At 43.1% G+C, this 24,743-nt stretch overlaps 1 protein-coding gene across 1 annotated transcript; it reads left to right on the forward strand.

Annotated features, from left to right (window-relative positions):
- The first annotated feature begins 333 nt into the window (after positions 1–333).
- On the forward strand, positions 334–24,412 carry tmc2b (transmembrane channel-like 2b). The gene is made up of 20 exons (XM_041863076.2): positions 334–379; positions 681–722; positions 1,100–1,505; positions 5,764–5,913; positions 7,055–7,145; positions 7,448–7,529; positions 7,618–7,724; positions 7,887–7,985; positions 8,973–9,115; positions 9,360–9,507; positions 9,852–10,046; positions 20,096–20,275; positions 20,528–20,686; positions 20,880–21,008; positions 22,770–22,837; positions 22,944–23,183; positions 23,271–23,396; positions 23,592–23,670; positions 23,828–23,954; positions 24,183–24,412. The coding sequence occupies exons 1-20, from the start codon at positions 334–336 to the stop codon at positions 24,410–24,412; spliced, it is 2,847 nt and encodes a 948-aa protein (XP_041719010.2).
- The last annotated feature ends 331 nt before the right edge of the window (positions 24,413–24,743 follow it).

A 24,743-nucleotide genomic window follows, 5' to 3' on the forward strand; every position in this document is an offset into this window, starting at 1 on the left:
TGTGGGTCTGTGTACTGTATCTCTGTGTCTACACACATGCTGTTAGTCATATGAACTGATGTTCTTTTATTGACATCCCTTTTGTACCCCTTTATTGTCCCTTTAGATTAGGTCTTTCTCCTTCAGGTTTAAAGATGATCATCTCTGGGTAATATCATTGGTCGTTGTCAGGGAAACAGCCAGTCTAGTATCCCAAACACTGGTGTAACTGTCGGAGTATGTGAGTGCCTGCACAGGTGTGATGGCTATCTGCTTAGCTGAGGTCTCCATGGCCTGGGAGGGAGAGAGCAGGCTGACCCCAAGGAGATAATAAGAGGACAACACTCAGGCAAAATGCCTTCTCAGAAGAAAAATGACATTGCAATTAAAATGGAAGATGGTGGGTAGGATTTATTCTGTTCCCTTTCCAGAGTGGAACTGTTTCTTATTTTGGATTTCTCTTGAATACTAAAGAATATTCAGTTCTTCACCTTCTTTGAGGTGTTTGTGGTAAATATGGAAGTAGCACATAGATGTACTACTATATGTTCTATAACATGTAACAGAATCCATGCTGTTAAACCATAAAGGAACAGTAAGATGATGGGATTTTTGTTGGTTCAAAGACTAAATACAATATTTGTGGATATTCTGAATGACTGTGGTGTTGCATCACAATGTTGTTGTTGTTTAATTTATAGTGGGAATTGAAATCGATGGGGAGTTAGACAGTGGGAGTGAGGGTAAGTCATAAGATGGAGAAAGTGTTTGATGTGTGTGCTTACTTCCTGCGAGTGGGTGTATGTATATTTATACATCTTGATCTCACAAGCTCACTTTGATTGTTGATGTTGAAAAATATATTATTTTGAAAAATATTCCAAAGGGGAGACACACCTCGTCAAAATTATGAAATGTACTAGTCAAAATTATGGGACAAACATAAAAAAAGGAAGTGGGAGGCTAGCTACCTGCCTGACTTATATGTTTGTTTAATTGTTCAGGTTTGAATGCAATCTATGGATCTATGAAGCCTTTGTCTGTCTGTTAATATTTGTGTGAAATATCTAAGTGAGTGTGTGTGTATCATGTGTGTGAAATGTGTGTGTGTGTGTCTCAGATGAGGCCAAGCGGAGAGACAGAAACAGGAAAGCCAGAGCCTCTCCACGAGCCGGGAGACGGAAGGGCAAACAGGCCACCAGTGAGGACGAAGACGAAGAGGAAGATCAGGACAAGGCACGGAGGAAGAGGGCTCGTAAGAAGAAAGCCAGGGCCCAGGACAGCGAGGAAGAGGAGGAGGAAGACGACAGAAGCGTCAAGCGGAAGGGCACAAAGGCTCCGGGCAGAAAGAAAAAGGCAGTCAAGGAAGAGAGCGAGGAGGAGAGCGAGGAGGAACAAGGGAAGAAAAAGAAAGGCGGAAAAGTGACTAGCAAGAAGGGGAAAGACGAGCAGAACAAGGAGAAGAAGGGCGATGCCAAAGGGAAAGGGGGGAAGGACAAGAAAAAGAAGAATGGAAAGGACAGCAGGTGCAGTATCCTTTGACAGGGCCATCTCTCTCACACGCAGTACCAGTCAAAAGTTTGGACACACCTACTCATTCAAGGGTTTTTCTTTATTTTGACTATTTTCTATGTTGTAGAATAATAGTGAAAACATCCAAACTATGAAATAACACATATGGAATCATGTAGTAACCAAAAAAGTGTTAAAAAAATCAAAATATATTTTAGATTTTAGATTCTTCAAAGTAGTCACCCATTGCCTTGATGACAGCTTTGCACACTCTTGGCATTCCCTCAACCAGCTTCACCTGGAATGCTTTTCCAACAGTCTTGAAGGAGTTCCCACATATGCTGAGCACTTGTTGGCTGCTTTTCCTTCACTCTGCGGTCCAACTCATCCCAAATCATCTCAATTTGGTTGAGGTCGGGTGATTGTGGAGGCCAGGTCATCTGATGTAGCACTCCATCACTCTCCTTCTTGGTCAAATAGCCCTTAATCAGCCTGGAGGTGTGTTGGGTCATCGTCCTGTTGAAAAACAAATATAGTCCCACTAAGCGCAAACCAGATGGGATGGCGTATCGCTGCAGAATGCTGTGGTAGCCATGCTGGTTAAGTGTGCCTTGAATTCTAAATAAATCACAGACAGTGTCACCAGCAAAGCACCCCCACACAATCAGACCTCCTCTTCCATGATTCACGGTGGGAACCACACATGCGGAGATCATCCATTCACCTACTCTGCGTCTCACAAAGATATGCGGTTGGAACCAAAAATCTCATATTTGGACTCATCAGACAAAGGACAGATTTCCACCGGTCTTATGTCCATTGCTCGTGTTTCTTGGCCCAAGCAAGTCTCTTCTTCTTATTGGTGTCCTTTAGTAGTGGTTTCTTTGCAGCAATTCGACCATGAAGGCCTGATTCACGCAGTCTCTTCTGAACAGTTGATGTTGAGATGTGTCTGTTACTTGAACTCTGTGAAGCATTTATTTGGGCTGCAAAATCTGAGGCTGGTAACTCTAACGAACTATCCTCTGCAGCAGAGGTAACTCTGGGTCTTCCTTTCCTGTGGCGGTCCTCATGAGAGCCAGTTTCATCATAGTGCTTGATGGTTTTTGCAACTGCACTTGAAGAAACTTTCAAAGTTCTTGACATTTTCCGTATTGACTGACCTTCATGTCTTAAAGTAATGATGGACTGTCATTTCTCTTTGATTATTTGAGCAGTTTTTGCCATAAAATGGACTTGGTCTTTAACCAAATAGGGCTATCTTCTGTATACCACCCCTACCTTGTCACAACACAACTGATTGGCTCAAATGCATTAAGAAGGAAATAAATTCCACAAATTAACTTTTAAGAAGGCACACCTGTTAATTGAAATGCATTCCAGGTGACTACATCATGAAGCTGGTTGAGAGAATGCCAAGAGTGTGCAAAGCTGTCATCAAGGCAAAGGGTGGCTACTTTGAAGAATATAAAATATAAAATAAATTTTGATTTGTTTGACACTTTTTTGGTTACTACATGATTCCATATGTGTTATTTCATAGTTTTGATGTCTTCACTATTATTCTACAATGTAGAAAATAGTAAAAATAAAGAAACACACTTGAATGAGTAGGTGTGTCCAAACGTTTGACTGGTAGTGTATGAGGGAAGACTCTGACAGACTGTCTTGGTATATGCCCCTTCATTGTATTGAGTTATTGGTTCAGGGAGTTGAGTTATGAAATTGGGTTATAGGGTTGCGCTAAAGTGTTACAAAACACTACAACAATGACCCAAGCTCACTATTTGGCAAGCGCCAAAACAAATACATTTCACACAGTGAATGATCCTATAACGTCAGGTAACGTTCCGATTGAGTCCTAATTGAGTCCAATGGTTTCCAGCTAACGTTAGCATGACAACGTCCCTGACATATTTTTTAAATGTCCCCAGAAAACAGTATTAATAAGCATTAGTAGAAGGACATGCTGTAATGGTTATAAGAACGTTTGGGGAAATTATCCAATTATGTTTGTTTTTTACATTTATAGAATGTGTTAACTAAACGTTCATGGTGAAATCGCTATAGCCATGTGATGGGGACATCCATGGGAACCTTGGTTAAAACCATGTCAAACCATCAACATTATCAAAATGTCCCCACTAAAGTTTTAAATAAATCACAGACAGTGTCACCAGGGTTGTAGCGGTATTTGTGCTTGCTCAAACATGGGGTAGTGTTGGGTCATAGCATTGAGTTGAGGGATAACATGGTCAGAATGGGGTTGGAGTTGAAGCTAGATTCCTTAATTGAAACAATAACAAAGCGTTACCCCGCCTCTGTTTCGCTAACCTTAATCTCAGTCTCCTAATCTGCCACGTTAACTATCCTAACCTGCTTTGTAAATTCTTCTAACCTGCTACAAAAAAGTCACTTCCGGTTGTAGTTGTACTCCCCCTAGTCAGAACCCAAATTCATAGACAGAGCTATGGATGCAAGGACTGACCATCTATGATATCACAATTATAGTTTTGATCATGTTTTGAGGCTATACAGTGTTTGTTTACATTTATATTGTTTCCATTGTTTCTACACCTTGATTGGAGTCCACCTGTGGTAAATTCAATTGATTGGACATGATTTGGAAAGGCACACACCTGTCTATACAACATCACACAGTTGACAGTGCATGTCAGAGCAAAAATCAAGCCATGAGGTCGAAGGAATTATCCGTAGAGCTCCGAGACAGGATTGTGTCGAGGCACAGATCTTGAGACACGTACGGAAAAATGTCTGCAGCATTGAAGGTCCCCAAGAACACAGTGGCCTCCATCATTCTTAAATGGAAGAAGTTTGGAACCACCAAGACTCTTCCTAGAGCTGGCCGCCCGGCCAAACTGACCAATCGGGGGAGAAGGGCCTTGGTCAGGGAGGTGACCAAGAACCCGATGGTCACTCTGACAGAGCTCCAGAGTTCCTCTGTGGAGATGGGAGAACCTTCCAAAAGGACAACCATCTCTGCAGCACTCCACCAATCAGGCTTTTATAGTAGAGTGGGCAGACTGAAGCTACTCCTCAGTATAAGGCACATGACAGTCGCTTGGAGTTTGCCAAAAGCCACCTAAAGACTCTCAGACCATGAGAAACCAGATTCTCTGATCTGATGAAACCAAGATTGAACTCTTTGGCCTGAATGCCAAGCGTCACGTCTGGAGGAAACCTGGCACCATCCCTACGGTGAAGCATGGTGGTGGCAGCATCATGCTGTGGGGATGTTTTTCAGCGGCAGGGACTGGGAGACTAGTCAGGATGGAGGCAAAGATGAACGGAGCAAAGTACAGAGAGATCCTTGATGAAAACCTGCTCCAGAGCACTCAGGACCTCAGACTGGGGCGAACGTTCACCTTCCAACAGGACAACGACCCTAAGCACACAGCCAAGACAACGCAGGACAAGTCTCTGAATGTCCTTGAGTGGCCCAGCCAGAGCCCATTTTGAACCCAATCGAACATCTCTGGAGAGACCTGAAAATAGCTGTGCAGCGACATCCCCATCCAACCTGACAGATCTTGAGAGGATCTGCAGAGAAGAATGGGTGAAACTCCCCAAATACAGGTGTGCCAAGCTTGTAGCGTCATACCCAAGAAGACTCGAGGCTGTAATCACTGCCAAAGGTGTTTCAACAAAGTACTGAGTAAAGGGTCTGAATACTTTTGTAAATGTGATATTTCAGTAAAAGAAAACATTTTACATTTGCTAAAATTTCTAAAAACTATTTTTTTCTTTGTCATTATGGGTTATTGTGTGTAGATTGATGATGGAAAAAAACAATTTAATCAATTTTAGAATAAGGCTGTAACGTAACAAAATGTGGAAAAAGTCAAGGGGTCTGAATTCTTTCTGAAGTTATATTCTTCAAGAAACTACGGGTAAACATAAATAATTTATAAGTCCAAAAATTGATGTAGCAACTAAGGATTCTAGCTTTAATGTCTGGTTGTTTCAATGGGTGGACAAGTTTACTTGATTATTCTAGGATCTGTCTGTCATTTGACTTGCATACTGTATACCCCCTCTGGTCCCCTCATTTCTCGCTCTGTTCTCATTTTGTATTTTCTATTGGTCTGCCAGATGCTTTTCAACATTATGTCCAAAGTCCTTCTGAGTTTGTACCATGATAATGCACTGTGTAAAGCCACTGGCCACCCCAACTAGAACTCTACTCTGGTTGACACATGGTTGACCCTGACTTGACCCCTGGCACTTGGTGACAGCTCTTTCTTCTGACAGCTCTTCTTCTTCGGGCGAGTCAGGGGATGAGGATTCTCTGTCAGAGGGGGAGATGGCTTCTCTTAAGGAGGAGGTAGATGAGAAGAAGAAGCTGATAGCCACTCTCAGGAACAAACCGTGGCGCATGAAGAGGAGGCTCAAACTCCTCAAGTAATTTCATATTACATGTGCATTCCTCTGACGATTTCCCATTGGCTGATTGTCTTCATGACTCATAGGGACTTGCTCTTGCTGTGCTGTTTTTCTCTTTTCTATACTACTTTATACCGTCACTTCCCACTGGGCACAGATGTCAATTCAACGTCTATTCCATGTTGGTTCAATGTAATTTTATTGAAATGACGTGTAAACAACGTTGATTCAACCAGTGTGTGCCCAGTGTGTTATGTATCATCTTATTTGTGATGTTATCTTTTTGTTTGTTTAATTTAATTAAAGCATAATTGTGTCGGATGCTACATTGCCTGATACATTTTCCTATTTTTTGAGTGTGTGTGAAATCCTTTAAACTACTTATTGGAACGACAAAGTAGTTAGATTGTCCATCACCCTTTGAACTATTTAGGAGTTTCGGGAATTGGCTTTGCTGATTGATGTTCTTTGAATTGTTTTTTTTTTTAGACAGTTTCTCACTTGTGTCTCCACAATGAGAGTGTATCTCCACTGACCAGTATTTATCTGTCATTCACTCTTAAAAGGGTTCTACCCAGAACCATTCAAAGTTCTTCAGTTTTTCCCAGTAGAAGATCCCTTTTATGGTTCCAGGTAGATCCTTTTAACTTAACACAAAACACTTTAAAACTTTTTTTTTTCAAACAGTGTTGGGTTACATTTAAAACAAACAAGGCCTGCTGGACTTGTGCCCTCTGGGACCTGTGTTGTAGAAACACTGTATTCCATCCAGTGTCATGAGCTGGCAGTCACTTACAGGTCAGGACACAAGCACTGGTACAGTATTAAGACAGATGAGACGCCTTGACTTTTTCATGAGCTCAACACTGTCTAATGCATGCAGTTGTAGCTGCCTGCAGCTTGCCAATCCCCTCTCATCACTGGTCTTTCCAGGTTGATTATCTTTCATCACATGGCCTCCTCCATATTTACCTGACTAGTAATTTACAGTCTTGATTAATTGATTGGTTGTTTTCTCATCTACTTAATTTAATCATGACTAATTCACCCATTTAAAATTTGAAAAGTTGATTCATTGGTTGGCGGTTCATCAAACCAGTGATTTATATGTTTTTTTGTTGGTTGACGGGTCATCCTTTTTTATGGGTTGGAATTGTAGGGAATGCCAGGCGTTTGTGGAGAGGTTTGAGGGGGCTCTAGGAAAGGGCAAAGGGAGGAAGCTCTATGCCTACAAAGTCATGATGGCTAAGGTAACTTTTCCTAGTCCAAGTGTTAACTTTACAACAAAGTTCACACTCTCGAAGATTAGTTATGTGCTATTGAATCATTATGAATACTTCACGCAATTATGCATTTATATACATTTAGACTTATAAGGCGCATTAAATACTACTTTTAATCATAAGTGCATCATTAGCTTAATGATTTGTCATTTCCATAATGTCATTAGCATAATGTTTGTTGCCCTCATCAGTTACAACCTGATATGTTAGTCAGAAACTATACTTCTGTGATAAAAATATTCTTTCATAACCTTTTTTTTCTTCTTCAGAAAATGATCAAGTTCAACCGTGACTTTGACAATTTCAAAACAGCCTGTATTCCGTGGGAAAGAAAGATAAAAGAGGTTGAGAGTGGGTACCGTTATTTAAAGCTATTTGAGTTACTGTCTTGTTCATGTCAAGTAGTTTTATCTATTCATCATGTAATTTTAACCCTCAGGTCACTTTGGGTCATCTGTGGCTTCCTACTTCATCTTCTTGCGGTGGATGTACGGTCTAAACCTGGTCCTGTTTGCGTTCATGTTTGGTCTTGTGGTTCTCCCAGAGGTGAGCAGCTTTTACCTTAACCAGAGTCCATTGTTTTGCAATATTTTTGCAGTACATTTGGTCAGCATATGGAGAGATATCGAAGGAGGACTCACTGTCTCATTCTCCCAATCTTATCCCCACTTCCCTCTCTTTTTGTCTCTCTTTTCCTACTGTCCGGAGGTGATGATGGGTCTTCCGTATGGGTCTATTCCCAGAAAAACTGTTCCCAGAGCGGAGCAGGACAGAGCCATGGACATCTCTGTCCTCCTTGATTTTGGTGTGAGGATCTTGGAGTGACTTACTACTTCCTTTGGAGTGACACACTTCCTTCCAAACAATTGCCTTGTGATGTTACATTTAGAAACCTTGTTTGGACTTAAACTACTTTAAGTTCAGGTTTATTTCACATGATTACACGTATGAAAAAACATACATAAAATGTGAAAATAGGATTTTAAGACATAAGGTGTCATACATGTTCATGAATAGCTGCATCATAATGCATTGTAATTGCAGGCTTTAAGTTAAGTGTTACACATTTTCAGTATTACTACATGGCATTTAGCAGATGTTTTTAGCTAAAGCAACTTACAGTCATACATTTTACGTAGTAGTGGTCCTGGGAATTTAACCCACTACCCTGGCGTAACAAGCACTATGTTATACCAACTGAGCTACAATGGGCCATGTCAGGATAACTGCCAAGACCCTGCCCAGTCTTAATGTTAGTTAAGGCAGTTGCGGCCTGGGCATTGCTATCTTATCTCAGTGCCAGTAACATCGACTGAAAACAGGCAGCAATGAAAAGTAAGTGGAGGAAGTTGTCCAAATGAACACAACTCTGTATTTTACTATTTTCTGATGGAGCCTTGATAAATGATCCAGTGGGTTGGTTTTGCAGGCAGTTTGGTTGGTTGTGTTCTCCCTGTATTTCAGATCTCTGTTGGCTGGTAATGACAGAGGTGTTGCTGATTCGAATATTAAACGCAGACAATGTTATGCCCAGCAGTTGATGAAAGGAATCCAATCATATCCACCACACAATAGCAGAGTCCTGCCAACTATACATAGACCAGTGTATAACCATCTGATCCTGCCATTCTTTGATTGGGTTGTCGTATGCCTATGTGCTTGGTTTGCTTGTGTGTATGTGCGCAGGGCTGGCCCTAGGCATAACAACCTGTCACTATCATTTTAGCCTACATCAGCTTTCTTTGAGATGAATTGCTTTCATATAAACATTATTATTTTTGTTAATTTCAACAGGGTTACTGCAAGTACTCTATTCTCTTCTATGGTTTCTATAATGACGAGCGCACCATCGGAGTCCTCCAGTTCAGACTGCCACTGTCCTACCTACTAGTTGGTGTAGGCATCTTTGGCTACAGCCTGATGGTGGTCATTAGAACGTGGGTAAAACACACACACACATGAACACACACATGTGCACACAGTAAATATATACTAATCCACATACACACACCGCATCTAAAATATTGATGCCAGCAACCCTCCCATTGCCAGCTCACTCCCTCTGCATTTTTCCAGTCAGCACTCGGATTCGAACGGCAACCCTCCAGTTACTTGCCCACATCTCTAAAATCAAGCCCCCCCAGTACAGTGTATATCACACCCATCTTCTGTGTTCCTCAGGATGGCCCGTAACTCAGACGAGGGAGGAGACGGTGGGGACGACGGACAGTTCACCTTCGCCTTTAAGATGTTCACCAGCTGGGATTACCTCATCGGCAACCCTGAGACAGCCGACAACAAGTATGCCTCCATCACCACCAGCTTCAAGGTAAACACAGCAGAAGCTAACTCTAAAATGACCACTTTTATCATTATTTTCTGAAAGATGACTTGTGATACAAATGTAAAAATCATGTCAAACATCTTCCTCGCATTGAAGTTTATATGTGAAAATTGCCAAAACAATCTGAGATACCTAAAAGATTTTTGGGCTGTCCTGGCGTGGAATCGCCCCTTATCATTGTTCTGCAAATATCCGTTCTCCTGCTCTTATCTTCAATCTCCCAAGAATCATATGCACGTAAAAAGGTACTACACGTATGAGCCTACACGCTTACTATCTTCAAACACAGTATCCTCTGTGTTTCTCACTGACCGGACTGTTCTTGGTAGGAATCCATAGTAGACGAACAGGAGAACCAGAAGGATGAGAACATCCACTTGCGGAGGTTCCTGCGGGTTCTAGCCAACCTTTTCATCATCTGCAGCCTGGGGGGCAGCGGCTTCCTCATCTATTTTGTGGTCAAGAGGTCTCAGGAGTTTGCCAACCTAGATCAGGATGAGCTCTCCTGGTTTGAAAAGAATGAGGCAGGTTCAATTGTTTTGATCAGATACAGTGCCTTGCAAAAGTATAAAGTATTCAGCCCGTTTGTTCAGGCAAGTCTAAATTAGTTCAGGAGCTAAATTTGGCTTAACAAATAACATAAGTTACGTGGACTCATACTGTGTGACATAATAGGGGTTGATAGGGTTTTTGAATGACTAACCTTTCCTCTGTCCCCCATAAATACAACATCTGTAAGGTCCCTCAGTCAAGTATTGAATTTCAATCACAGATTCAACTACAAAGACCAGGGAGCTTTTCTTAACCCTCATAAAGAAGGGCAATGATTGGTAGATGGGTAACAATAACAAATCAGACATTGAATATATTTTTAAGCATGGTCAATTTAATAATTATGCTGTGGATTATGTATTAAACGATCCAGACACATCAAAGATACAGTCGTCCTTCTGAACTGAGCTGCTTGACAGGAATAAAAATGCTCAAGGATGTTACCATGAGGCCATTGGTGATTTTAAAGAAGATACAGAGTTCAATGGCTGTGATCAGACAACTCCACAACAATGACTAAATGAGTGAAAAGAAGAATACAAATATTCCAAAACATGCATCTTGAATGCAACAAGGCACTAAAGTAATACTGCAAAATAACATAGCAAAGGAATACACTTTTTGGCATAAATGCAAATCCAACACAACACATCACTGAGTAACTGCCTCCTTAATTTCAAGTATGGCGGTGGCTGCATTATGGTATGGGTATACTTGAGTTTTTCAGGAAAACAATAAATACGGTGGAGCTAAGCACAGGATTTTTTTCCCACTTTGACATTACAGAGTATTTAGTGTAGATTGTTGACAAAAAAATTACAATCCATTTTTATCCCACTTTGTAACACAATAAAATGTGAAGAAATCCAAGGGGTCTGAATACTTTTGCAAGGCACTGTACATGCTGTGTTATGGTTCATCTAGTCAAATGCAGTGAGCCATAAATGTACATTTTGTGGTGGTCCTGTTTTCTTCAGTCTTAGAAAAAAAGGTGCTATCTAGAACCGATAGGTGAACCCTTTGAATAACCCTTTTTGGTTCGAGGTAGAACCCTTTTGGGTCCCATGTAGAACCCTTTCCCAGAGGGTTCTACATGGAACCCAAGAGGGTTATACCTGAAATCAAAAAGGGTTCTACATGGAACCAAAAAGGGTTCAACTATGGGAACAGACAAAAAACCTTTTGGAACCCTTTTTTCTAAAAGTGTAATTATAAAATGTATGCAAAATATATCATACCATAAAGGGTAACACTTCTTTTTATGGGGTCCTTATTACAGTGTAATTACATGTGTAATTACACAAAAAAGTATTGTAGTTACTTGTAATAAATCAAAGTTACATTCCAATAAAAAAATTTAACTGGTGGTAAATGCTGTCTGTAATTACAGACGTGTAACATCAAATGCTTGTTACCGTGCTTGTTACAAATGTGCAAGTTTCCACTAAATTCACCAATTTCATGTTTTTCTTCTTCTCAGCTGCATCCGATTCTAGGTGTTACACAGGATTTAGCTAGTTAAAATGAAGTGAATCTTGAGGGGTACTTATTGTAATGAATACGTATATAGTACATTAACCATCCTGACAACCTGGCCGTTATTTTAAGGCTTCCGGAAGTGCCATCCAAGTGGGAGGATAAACACATTAGTACACCACAGAGTACATGTAATATGTGACCGACCTGGATTGTTTCGGTCTTATGTAGCAACATTTGAAATTGAGTTTTTTACATTGGATAGATAGTAGAGACTCAGAGATAGAAAATGGTATAGCATACACTACAGCTGAGGAACAATGTGAAAGTAATTCTGTTTTGAAAGTTGACAAACTTGTAACCCCACTTTTGTAAAAATGACTCTTGTCGTTGTCGTTATGAAAAACTATAAACACAAAAACGACAGGTTGCATGACATCAGCAGCCTGGTGGTCAAAAATAGCATAACTGATGTATATTAACACCAATAAACCCATCTGTTTTAAAATGAATATAGTATATGTCAATCTAGCAAACCAGGCAACTAAAAGCACATTTCTAAAAAATGTTTTGGTTCATTTCTAGCTTGTTAATTAGCTAGCTAACATTAAGTTAGCTGGCTAGCTAGTTCAAATAATGGCCATATCATATATCTAACAACAAACCTGCCAAGAGAGGGCCGCCCACCAAAACTCACGAACCAGGCAAGGAGGGCATTAATCAGAGAAGCAACAAAGAGACCAAAGATAACCCTGAAGGTGCTTCAATGCTCCACAGCGGAGATTGGAGTATCTGTCCATAGGACCACTTTAAGCCGTACACTCCACAGAGCTGGGTTTTACGGAAGAGTGGCCAGAAAAAAAGCCATTGCTTATGAATAAAATAAGCAAACACGTTTGGTGTTTGCCAAAAGCAATGTGGGAGACTCCCCAAACATATGGAAGAAGGGGCTCTGGTCAGATGAGACTAAAATTGAGCTTTTTGGCCATCAAGGAAAGCGCTATGTCTGGCGCAAACCTAACACCTCTCATCACCCCGAGAACACCATCCCCACAGTGAAGTGTGGTGGTGGCAGCATCATGCTGTGGGGATGTTTTTCATTGGCAGGGACTGGGAAACTGGTCATAATTGAAGGAAGTATGGATGGTGCTAAATACAGGGAAATTCTTGAGGGAAACCTCTTTCAGTCTTCCAGAGATTTGAGACTGGGATGGAGGTTCACCTTCCAGCAGGACAATGACCCTAAGCATACTGCTAAAGCAACACTTGAGTTGTTTAAGGGGAAATATTGAAATGTCTTGGAATGGCATAGTCAAAGCCCAGACCTCAATCCAATTGAGAATCTGTGGTATGACTTAAAGATTGCTGTACACCAGCGGAACCCATCCAACTTGCCTTGAAGAATGGGCAAAAATCCCAGTGGCTAGTTGTGCCAAGCTTATAGAGACATACCCCAAGATTCTTGCAGCTGTAATTGCTGCAAAAGGTGGCTCTACAAAGTATTGACTTTGGGGGGGTGAATAGTTATGCACGCTCAAGTTTTCAGTTTTTTTGTCTTATTTCTTGTTTGTTTCACAATGATTTTTTTTTTGCATCTTCAAAGTGGTAGGCATTTTGTGTAACAAAATAGGAAAAATGCCAAGGGGGGTGAATACTTTCGCAAGCCACTGTAGCTAGCTAGCTAGTTAAATAATGTACCAAAATCCCAACTCATAACGTTACTACCCTGCATGAATCTGCTGGTATCTAAAGCTAACCAACTAGCTAGGTTAATTGTTAGCTAGCTATGTTATAGGCAGAATCGGGCTACATGTCAGCCCATCTGTTATCTCAGCCAATCATGGCAAGCGGGAAGGTTCCTGTCTTTTTCTGTGGTTAAATCAACTAGGCTCATATTTAACAATTGTATTCGTATTTACAGATGGCATACACGTTTGTTATTAAGGCACATGAAAGTTCACATGTTCCAGAAGGTAGTTCTGCCCAAAAAGGAATTTTGATTAAAAAGTAAAGTAGTGACGCACGTATTTTCCTGAAACGAGTCACATATCTGCCTAAGTACAATGTAATTAATAGGTGTTACACAGGATTTAGCTAGTTAAAATGAAGTGTATCTTCAGGGGTACATACTTGTAATTATTGTGTACATACATAGTATGTTACCTACATACATAACCGGTCAAAAGTTTTAGAACACCTACTCATGCAAGTTTTTTTTTTTTTTTTTTACTATTTTCTACATTGTAGAATAATAGTGAAGACATCAAAATGATGAAATAACACATATGGAATCATGTAGTAACCAAAAAAGTGTTAAAAAAATCAAAATATGTTTTTTATTTGAGATTCTTCTAATAGCCACCCTTTGCCTTGATGACAGCTTTGCAAACTCTTGGCATTCTCTCAACTAGCTTCACCTGGAATGCTTCTCCATCAGTCTTGAAGGAGTTCCCACATATGCTGAGCACTTGTTGGCTGCTTTTCCTTCACTCTGCGGTCTGACTCATCCCAAACCATCTCAATTTGGTTGAGGTCAGGGGATTGTGGAGGCCTGGTCATCTGATGCAGCACACCATCACTCTAAAACTTTTGACCGATAGTGTATATAATTACTATGAGAAAATGACTTTCTACTTTAGTCTATTCTGTAGATTGTAACTAAGCTACCTAGCTAGCCTAGTTGGTAACATTTGCTAGCTAGCTTTCTAGCTAGTTCTTGGTATTCTGCTGGACGATTTAGGTAGCTAGTTTTCCAGCTAACTAGCCTAGCTAATTACCTATACTAAATCGTCCAGCACAATTTCTGTATCCAAAAAGCTAAACAAACATGGAAAACCTACCTTCCCTCTCCTGTGTGGATGTTTTTATCTCGTTTACAATACTTTGTTTCGTTCGTGCCAATCTCTTATGTCTGGATTTTGCACACAATCTTCTTCTTAATCCAGGTTCTTTGCGCACAGTTATTACTATGGCGTCCGTGTCAACACAAATTGTGGGTACGTTCGAGGTCGTCGTTATTTCGAGCTCATTGCGCAGATGGGCAGATCATGACATAATGCCTTAATTCCTGGGATAAATAAATAAGTGCACAAATGCATCCTGTTCAAAAGTTTGAATGTTCTTCAACCGTGAAACCCTTGCAAGGTTACATGATGAAATAAGCTTTTGTCATATGACAATTTTAAGTGTATTTATAAACCATTATTCAACCAAGCTTAATTGACACTTGGCTAAACCCCTCCCCCCTTGGTTACAGTTGCAACCTCGGACAACATTTTCCCGGGAAGCCCAATTCACCACTCAAACCGCTTGCCAAATCCCTTCAGAATTATCTCAAACTGTGTTTTTAATACACAATGAAATTAAACACAGACTACCCCTTGCTAATCGGGAGACACTCGGGTATGTTGTGGTGGACTGTCATTACAATTGCTTCACGGGAACCTGGTAATATTATGTTTGTAGTGTGGCTAGCCACTGAATGGCTCTGAATTCACTGTCAGCAAGCAGTCAAAGCTACTAACCACTTTTGGAGCAAACAAGTGCTCTCAAATCGTATCCTGATGTCAACAACAGATGGGAGTTGTATTTACAACATGGGTAACTTCAAATCAAATCATGTTGAGAAAAAAAAGGTGGCTAGCTGGCTAGCTAGCATTAGCAACGTTTGGTGGTCAATGAAACAGGTTGAGAGCTTCAAGTTCCTTAGTGTCCACATCACCAACGAACTATCATGGTCCAAACACACAAAGACAGTCGTGAAGAGGGCACGACAAAGCCTATTCCCCCTCAGGAGACTGAAAAGATTTGGCATGGGTCCTCAGATCCTCAAAAAGTTCTACACCTTCACCATCGAGAGCATCCTGACTGGTTGCATCACCACCTGGTATGGCAACTGCTCGGCCTCCGACCGCAAGACACTACAGAGGGTAGTGCGTACAGCCCAGTACATCACTGGGGCCAAGCTTCCTGCCATCCAGGAACTCTATACCAGGCGGTGTCAGAGAAAGGCCCTCAAAATTGTCAAAGACTCCAGCCACCCTTGTCATAGACTGTTCTCTCTGCTACCGCACGGCAAGCGGTACCGGAGCGCCAAGTCTTGGTCCAAAAGGCTTCTCAACAGCTTCTACCCCCAAGCCATAAGACTCCTGAACAGCTAATCATGGCTACCCGGACTATTTGTACACCCACCCCATCTTTTTACGCTGCTGCTACTCTGTTAATTATTTATGCATAGTCACTTTAACTCTACCCACATGTACATATTACCTCAACTACCTCAACTAGCCTGTGCCCCCGCACATTGACTCTGCACCGGTACCCCCCTGTATATAGCCTCCCTACTGTTATTTTATTTTACTTCTGCTCTTTTTTCTCAACACTTTTTTGTTCTTGTTGTTTTATTTTACTTTTTTATCATTAGAAATAAATGCATTGTTGGTTAAGGGCTGTAAGTAAGCATTTCACGGTAATGTCTACACCTGTTGTATTCGGCGCATGTGGCAAATACAATTTGATTTGATTTGAATGAGACTGAGAGCTAGCTGAGCTAGCAAACAATATAACAAAAGTATAATTTTGGATAAAAAGATACTTCATCAGCAGTCTCGGCATTTCAGGAATCACAGTAGCAAGTACCCCTGGTGAAAGGTAAAATGATTTAGCCATTTAAACACATTTTAAAAAATGAAAACTCTCAGTTTTTGCCATTGTGCTCATTGGCTTTTGAAATGTGAGCTTGTCTGAGGTGTTGGACTCGACGACAGTTGCTATCCATTGGAGCGCTGCGATTGCTATCAAAAATTCTGGGGCGGGGCTTAGTGAAGGGTCATTAGGCTTACATTTTGGCAAGCACTGAATGACTCTCACAATTTAAACCATAACTGTTTATTAATGTGTTTAAATTTTTTGATTGGTGGTTAATAAAGTAATTCACCCATTGCCAAGCCCCGTCCTCATTAGCTACTGTTGCTATTGTCACGATCGTCTAATGAGGGAGACCAAGGCGCAGCGTTGCGAGCGAACATATTTACTTTAATAGTTAAAGCACCACACTCAAAAATACAAAACAATAAACAACGAATGCGTGACGTCTATGGTCCAACACGAAACCACACGAACAAAATCCCACAACCCGAAAGAAAAACAGACAGATTAAATATGGCTCCCAATCAGAGACAAACAGCCGACAGCTGACACTCGTTTGCCTCTGATTGGGAGTCACACCGGCAAACATAGAAAATTGACAACCTAGAACACCCACCAGAGAAACAGAAAACATAGAATGAACACACCCTGGCTCAACATATTGAGTCCCCGAGCCAGGGTGTGACAGTACCCCCCCCTAAAGGCGCGGACTGCGACCGCGCCTAAATACGAGCAAAAACAGGGGAGGGCTGGGTGGGCATTCCTCGGCAGCGGCTCCGGCTCTGGGCTAGATCCCCACTTCCTCTCCAACCCCCCAAAGTACCCCTGGTCCTGTCTAGCCCCGCTGGCCGGAGCCGGACTGACGACACGCGCCCCTGGCCTGGTGCGTGGAACAGGAACGGACCGGACCGGGCTGACGATACACACCCCTGGCTTGGTGCGTGGAGCAGGAATGGACCGGAATGGGCTGGTGACGCGCACCACAGACTTGGTGCGGAGAGCAGGAACGAGCCGGACAGGGCTGACGACTCGCATCCCTGGCTTGGTGCGAGTAGCAGGAACGGGCTGGACCAGGCTGACGACTCGTACCCCTGGCTTGGTGCGAGTAGCAGGAACGGGCTGAACCAGGCTGACGACTCGCACCCCTGGCTTGGTGCGAGTAGCAGGAACGGGCTGAACCAGGCTGACGACTCGCACCCCTGGCTTGGTGCGAGTAGCAGGAACGGGTTGGACCAGGCTGGCGACTCGCACCCCTGGCTTGGTGCGAGTGGCAGGAACAGGCTGGACCAGGCTGGCGACTCGCACCCCTGGCTTGGTGCGAGTGGCAGGAACAGGCTGGACCAGGCTGGCGACTCGCACCCCTGGTTTGGTGCGAGTGGCAGGAACAGGCCGGGTCGGGCTGGCGACGCACACCGTAGGCTTTGTGCGTGGAGCAGGGATAGGCCGGGCTGGGCTGGCGACGTACCCCGTAGGCTTTGTGCGTGGAGCAGGGACAGGCCGGGCTGGGCTGGCGACGCACACCGTAGGCTTTGTGCGTGGAGCAGGGACAGGCCGGGCTGGGCTGGCGACGCACACCGTAGGCTTTGTGCGTGGAGCAGGAACAGGCCGGGCTGGGCTGGCGACGCACACCGTAGGCTTTGTGCGTGGAGCAGGAACAGGCCGGGCTGGGCTGGCGACGCACACCGTAGGCTTTGTGCGTGGAGCAGGAACAGGCCGGGCTGGGCTGGCGACGCACACCGTAGGCTTTATGCGAGAAGCTTGGATGGGCCGGACTGGGCTGGCGACGCGCACCACAGACTCGGTGCGGAGCGCAGGAACGGGCCGGGCTGGGCTGTCGACGCACACCGTAGGTTTGGTGCGGGAGTAGGAATAGACCGGACCGTACTGGGGACACACACCACTGGCTCTACACCGGGATCTGGAACGGGCCGGACCGGACTGGCAACACACGCCAGTACCTCTCGCCGTGCCTCTACACCTTCCATCCCCTCTTCTACCAGTGGCCCCCGTAACCTGGCGGCCTCCTCTGCAACCCCGCTGGACCGCTCCATAGCGGCCTCCTGCTGCCCCGACGTCGTGAGCCCCCCCCTAAAAAATTTCTGGGGGTCTCTCCTCCCCGTGGACCAGGCCTCCAACATTCTCTCCCACCTCTCGCTCCTCTGTCTCCAACCCTCTTCACTCAGCTCCTCAATGGGCTTGACCCAGTCGAAGCTGCCACGGAGATCTATTTGCGATGGCTCCTGGACACGCTGCTTGGTCTGGTCTTGGTGGGATTTTCTGTCACGATCGTCTAATGAGGGAGACCAAGGCGCAGCGTTGCAAGCGAACATATTTACTTTAATAGTTAAAGCACCACACTCAAAAATACAAAACAATAAACAACGAATGCGTGACGTCTATGGTCCAACACGAAACCACACGAACAAAATCCCACAACCCGAAAGAAAAACAGACAGATTAAATATGGCTCCCAATCAGAGACAAACAGCCGACAGCTGACACTCGTTTGCCTCTGATTGGGAGTCACACCGGCAAACATAGAAAATTGACAACCCAGAACACCCACCAGAGAAACAGAAAACATAGAATGAACACACCCTGGCTCAACATATTGAGTCCCCGAGCCAGGGTGTGACAGCTATCCTAGTCAAATGCACCATTCAGCCCGTCTGGTGTTCAACCTTCCCAAGTTCTCTCACGTCACCCCCCTCCTCCGCACACTCCACTGGCTTCCAGTTGAAGCTCGCATCCGCTACAAGACCATGGTGCTTGCCTATGGAGCAGTGAGGGGAACGGCACCTCTGTACCTTCAGGCTCTGATCAGTCCCTACACCCAAACGAGGGCATTGCGCTCATCCACCTCTGGCCTGCTGGCTCCCCTTCCTCTGCGGAAGCATAGTTCCCGCTCAGCCCAGTCAAAACTGTTCGCTGCTCTGGCACCCCAATGGTGGAACAAGCTCCCTCACGACGCCAGGACAGCGGAGTCACTCACCACCTTCCGGAGACATTTGAAACCCCACCTCTTTAAGGAATACCTGGGATAGGATAAAGGAATCCTTCCCCCCAATTGTAAAGTGGTTATCCCACTGGCTATAGGGTGAACGCACCAATTTGTGAGTCGCTCTGGCTAAGATCGTCTGCTAAATGACGTTAATGTGCCCTTGAGCAAGGCACTTAACCCTAATTGCTCCTGTAAGTCGCTCTGGATAAGAGCGTCTGCTAAATGACTAAAATGTAATGTAAATGTAATTATTTAACAATTTAAAATATTGTTTTATGTAAACCCCCTGTTTTTGCCATAGCGCTCATAAGCTTCCATGCATTTCAAACGAGACCTGGGCCTGGGCATCAGACTCCAGTGCCCTTTATACTAGAGTTGTGTCAATGAGGTGGTTGGTTTTCAAATGGCTAACACTTATAAGGGGTTTGTGCAGGCTGAAAAATGTTGTGTTTGGATGCTATTGGAAAGTTGAAAATGTGTAACAAGCATGGTAACAAGCTTTTGTTGTTACACCTGTGTAATTACAGACTGCAATTACCACCAGTTACACGTAGTTAGTAAAGTGTAACAATGAATTATTAAAATTAATTACAATACGTGTTACAGTGTAATTACGTATGTAATTACACTGTAATAAGGACCACTTAAAATGAAGTGTTACCCTATAAAGTGTTACCACGCTTCGGTTACACTTATAACTTTAATGAATAAGCCATTGAAATGCTTATACATGTTTTTATAAATGTTCATAAATACTTTATAAATTAAATGATATAGGCTATGTTATAAATGTTAATGAATGTAATGCTTAAAATGCTAATAAATGCTAATAAATCTTTACAAATAAATTATTTTTTCAGCCTTCATCCTGGTGATTGGTTGTGTTTTGCCTTCCAGGTGGAGTTTGTGATGTCACTGCTGGGGCTGGTGTGCCCCCCTCTCTTTGAGACCATTGCTGAGCTGGAGGAGTACCACCCTCGTATCGCCCTCAAGTGGCAGCTGGGCCGCATCTTTGCCCTGTTCCTCGGGAACCTCTACACCTTTCTGTTTGCCCTTTTTGATGAAGTCAACACAAAGGTACCAGACAGTATGTCAGTGTCATGTACCTGCAAATGCATATTTGTGGGTTTATTCAGCTGTATATATATATATATATATATATATATGTATGTGTGTGTGTGTGTGTGTGTGTGTGTGTGTGTGTGTGTGTGTGTGTGTGTGTGTGTGTGTGTGTGTGTGTGTGTGTGAAGGTGTGTTCAGTACATATTGTATGCATATATATTTTACTTACTCACCTGAACCTGTCTTTGTGTGTTCACATGTGTACAGTTGGAAAACGAGAAGTCTATTAGGAATGCCACTATCTGGGGTCTGAATGAGTACTATGCCAACTACAGCTCCTACCACAACACTACTGACATCCCTCCTCCAGACATCCACCCTGCTGATGTCATCAGAGGGCCGTGCTGGGAGACCGCCGTTGGCATAGTGAGGCTTACATGCGTTCTTCCTCCGTTTTCCCTTTATCACCGTTTTTTATGTAGTTTTTCATCCTGGTTTTTCCTCCACCTGACCTGAGCAGAAAAAAGTTCCCTTCATTGTGCACCAGTGATACGACTGAAGCTGTCTGTGACATGCTGCGTGTTTCATGTTTCGTTTCCTTTCTGTGCTGTATCTCTAGGAGTTTGTGAAGCTCACCGTCTCTGACATCCAGGTGACATATATGACCATCCTGATTGGTGACTTCCTGCGAGCCATGATCGTGCGTTTCCTCAACTACTGCTGGTGCTGGGACCTGGAGGCTGGATTTGTATGTGCTAGGCTATCAAAGCAGAACTCAGACATTCTACTGTGTGTGTGTGTGTGTTCCCATTTTATTGTAATAATTTTTGGTAGCATTACATTTTTTACATTTGAGTCATTGAGCAGATACTCTTAATTAGGGTTAAGTGCCTTGCTCAAGGGCATATCGACAGATTTTTCACAAGTCTGCTTGGGGATTCAAACCAGCTAGGCTACCTGCCGCCTTTTACATTACAGTATGGGAGTGGTAATAACGTGGTAATAGTATGGTAACAAGGTATAGTTACTCACTATCAATACATAATTCTTCACAGTTACCCCTTCATTTTTGTGTAAATACATATGTAAATAGTCAATACTAGTGTTTTTCTTTGCTTATTGTAAGTGTGAGTACATTATGTGTTTGTTCCAAGTAAACTTGATACCACATAGTTTTAATTTCGGCAACACTAACTATGACAGAAAATATTTGTCAACAACCAATTTTTCCTTATGAAAACTATTGACGATAACGAGACAAGATGCCCTGAAAAAAAAAGAGAACTATTACAAATGACTTTTCATTTTAGTTGACGACAATGTAACGAGACGAGACTTCCATGTGAGACTAATGGACATTCAATTGCACATGAAGCTCCTTTTGATCTGTTTTGTCCAATCATAACCATGTCTTTGCCGAATATAATGCAATCCTCTCATTGGTCTTTCAGTTGCGCGGGCTGCATGAGCTGATCTGCCCGGCCCTCCTCCACACACAAAGCTACCAGGCAGTCACTTCAGTCATTCATCTCACCTTTGAACAGATGCAGATTGTAACTAACCTCAACTAGAAAAAATGATGTTTACTCTTTCTTACTTTCATATAGGCTATTTTTGCTTTGATCACATCAGAAGCTCAATTACTATGTGCGCTTTTATTAATCTCTCGGCAAATGAGAATGCGGTTGCTTTTTCACTATTGGAAATGCTAATGTTATTTGCTGAATATTAGGAGTACAGTAATAATTCTGGCATTGTTGGAAAGCTTAGATTCCCCATTTTAAGGGAATCACAAGGTTCTGATGGAGAGAAATTCCGAGCTGTAGGCCTAAATTGTTTAACCTGTAGAAAAGGCTTTGTAGCCTATACAGTATGGTAAATCATGGCTGGCATTGGTTACAATCTGCCACAATAGCAATGTTGCCAGCTATATGAGGGGATAGTAGGCCTAGCTGGAAAAGGCTATGTGCACGTGATGGATATTAGAGGTAAATATGAATTATTTAATGGCAAAAAATTCACATAGTAAAATGTAACTAAAATGACTGTGACTAAAACTGGACTTAAATTGTCCAGAGTTTTAGTCGACTGATAAAACTACGAAGCATTTAAGGAATAAAATGGGACTAAGAATAAAAGGTATGGGCCCCGTGGAGCTCAGTTGGTAGAGCATGGCGCTTGCAACGCCAGGGTTGTGGGTTCGATTCCCATGGGGGGCCAGTCTTTTTTCTTTTTTAAATGATGTATGCACACATGTAAGTCGCTCTGGATAAGAGCGTCTGCTAAATGACTAAAATGTAAATGTAAATGTATTTTAGTCAAAAGACTAAGACTAAAACTAAAATAGCTGACAAAATGAACACTGATACCACACAGTGACATCCGGCAAGATAGGTGATCCTTCACATAGTGTTAAGTTAATTACTATGGGAGTGAAAGAGGGAGAGAGAATAGAATGAAGTTTGCATTATTTATCATGATTTGCAATATTTTTTGTACGTGATTCTAGCCATCTTATGGAGAATTTGACATCAGCGGCAACGTGCTTGGATTAATCTTCAATCAAGGAATGATTTGGTGAGTAAATATGAGACACCACATAAACCATCAACACATTTCCACACACCCAGTAAGTTGTGTTTATCTGCGATAACAGCCATTTCTGTATTTGTGTTTGTTCCAGGATGGGTGCGTTCTATGCCCCTGGCCTGGTAGGGTTGAACGTCTTGCGTCTCCTCACCTCCATGTACTACCAGTGCTGGGCCGTGATGAGCTGTAACGTTCCCCATGAGAGGGTCTTCAAGGCCTCCAAATCCAACAACTTCTACATGGGCCTCCTCCTCCTGGTGCTCTTCCTCAGCCTTCTGCCCGTGGTTTACACCATAATGACTCTGCCGCCCTCCTTCGACTGTGGCCCCTTCAGGTGTCTCTCATGCACACACATATACACACACACACACACACACACACACACTAGGCAAACATCTAATGCTGATCTCTTGTCTACCAGCGGAAGGGAGCAAATGTATAATGTCGTCATGGAGACTATAGAAAACGACCTACCATCATTCATTGGGAATATCTTCACCTACGCAACTAATCCTGGGCTGATCTTACCAGCAGTGCTGCTGATGGTGTATGCACACACACACACACACACACACACACACACACACACACACACACACACACACACACACACACACACACACACACACACACACACACACATACACATTACAGTAACACACATGTGGTAAAATAAACACGCTCATCATAACACATGTCATGTTTAAAACGGGTTAAATAGACTTCTGTGATCCTATGGCAGGTTGGCCATCTACTACCTGAATGCGACCTCCAAAAACTATCAAAATGCCAACCTGGAACTGAAGAAGAAGATGCAAATGGTAAATGAGCATTATCAACTAAACTGCAGTCTCTCAAGACTTCAATTCTTTACTGTAAACAATGTAATGCTACTAAGTACTTGTTGGTCAATGCATTCACATAATGCTGATGTGGTGACCGCAGCAACACCAACAGTATTATCTGCGTTGTGTTTAGGCTAGAGATGAGGAGAAGAACCGGAGGAACAACAAGGAGAGCACCAACCAGGTGATGCAGGACCTGGAGGACCTCCTGCCCAACCGTTCTCTGATCACCCCTGCTACTGCGGAGAAGCCCCCACCAGGTCAGTTCACACAGCCTACTCTACCTAACTAACTACCTATCTACCTACCTACGGTCTCCACTCAGTGCCACCTAGTGGCTGGATGTTTTTTGAGCGTTCACAAAAAACTGTGAACCCACTTAATGAACATAACTTAAGAAACAGTTTGTTTTGAGTGAATTGTATCATAATATCGCCCCTCAGTAGAGCTACATGCATATAGCTGTGCACATCCACTCCGTTTTTCAGACAACGTGCGCGAGAAGGGAAGCAAATCTCCCAAGGTGGCAAAACGTCCAGGAGCAGCAGCCAATGGCAAGGGGGTTAACCTTCAGAAGGATGTTTCATTGGCTGCACCAAACCCCAAAGCGGCTGTGACCCATCCCCCAGGCCCAAGGGGGCCGCCTGGAAACGCCAGAGGACCACCCCCAGGGCTGGCGAGGGGCAGAGGGAGGGGCGCACCTCCCCCTAGATGCTAATCAGGTGAAAACCAGGGTGCCAGGATGTCCACACCACCCTCACAAATCAGGCTGTAGACAAGCAGGGGAAGAGCATGGTTGTGTTCATTAGGTACCAAACGGAAGAAAACAGACTGAAACTCCAATAAGAAAAGTTCCTTGTTTTCCATTGCAAAAAGTTTTGTCCTAATGAACATGACCCTAGGAATCTGGCCAAAGATCTAAAGCCTGTAGGTAGTATTTGTAACACCCTCACAATCATGACATAACAGCATCCTAAATCCTATTTATAAACAAACATGATCAGATTTTCTGTGACCAATTTAGGGAATGTTTATTTATGCTATGCAGT

Source organism: Coregonus clupeaformis, chromosome 18, assembly GCF_020615455.1.
Source record: "Coregonus clupeaformis isolate EN_2021a chromosome 18, ASM2061545v1, whole genome shotgun sequence".
Taxonomy (NCBI): Eukaryota; Metazoa; Chordata; class Actinopteri; order Salmoniformes; family Salmonidae; genus Coregonus; species Coregonus clupeaformis.

What these genes read in the sequence shown, in the direction of transcription:
- tmc2b (XM_041863076.2), top strand. Translation starts at nt 334, where the DNA reads ATGCCTTCTCAGAAGAAAAATGACATTGCAATTAAAATGGAAGATG. An exon ending in GGGAGACCGCCGTTGGCATA is followed by an intron (nt 20,687 to 20,879) that starts GTGAGGCTTACA and finishes CTGTATCTCTAG; the next exon opens with GAGTTTGTGAAGCTCACCGT. An exon ending in TGAAGAAGAAGATGCAAATG is followed by an intron (nt 23,671 to 23,827) that starts GTAAATGAGCAT and finishes CGTTGTGTTTAG; the next exon opens with GCTAGAGATGAGGAGAAGAA.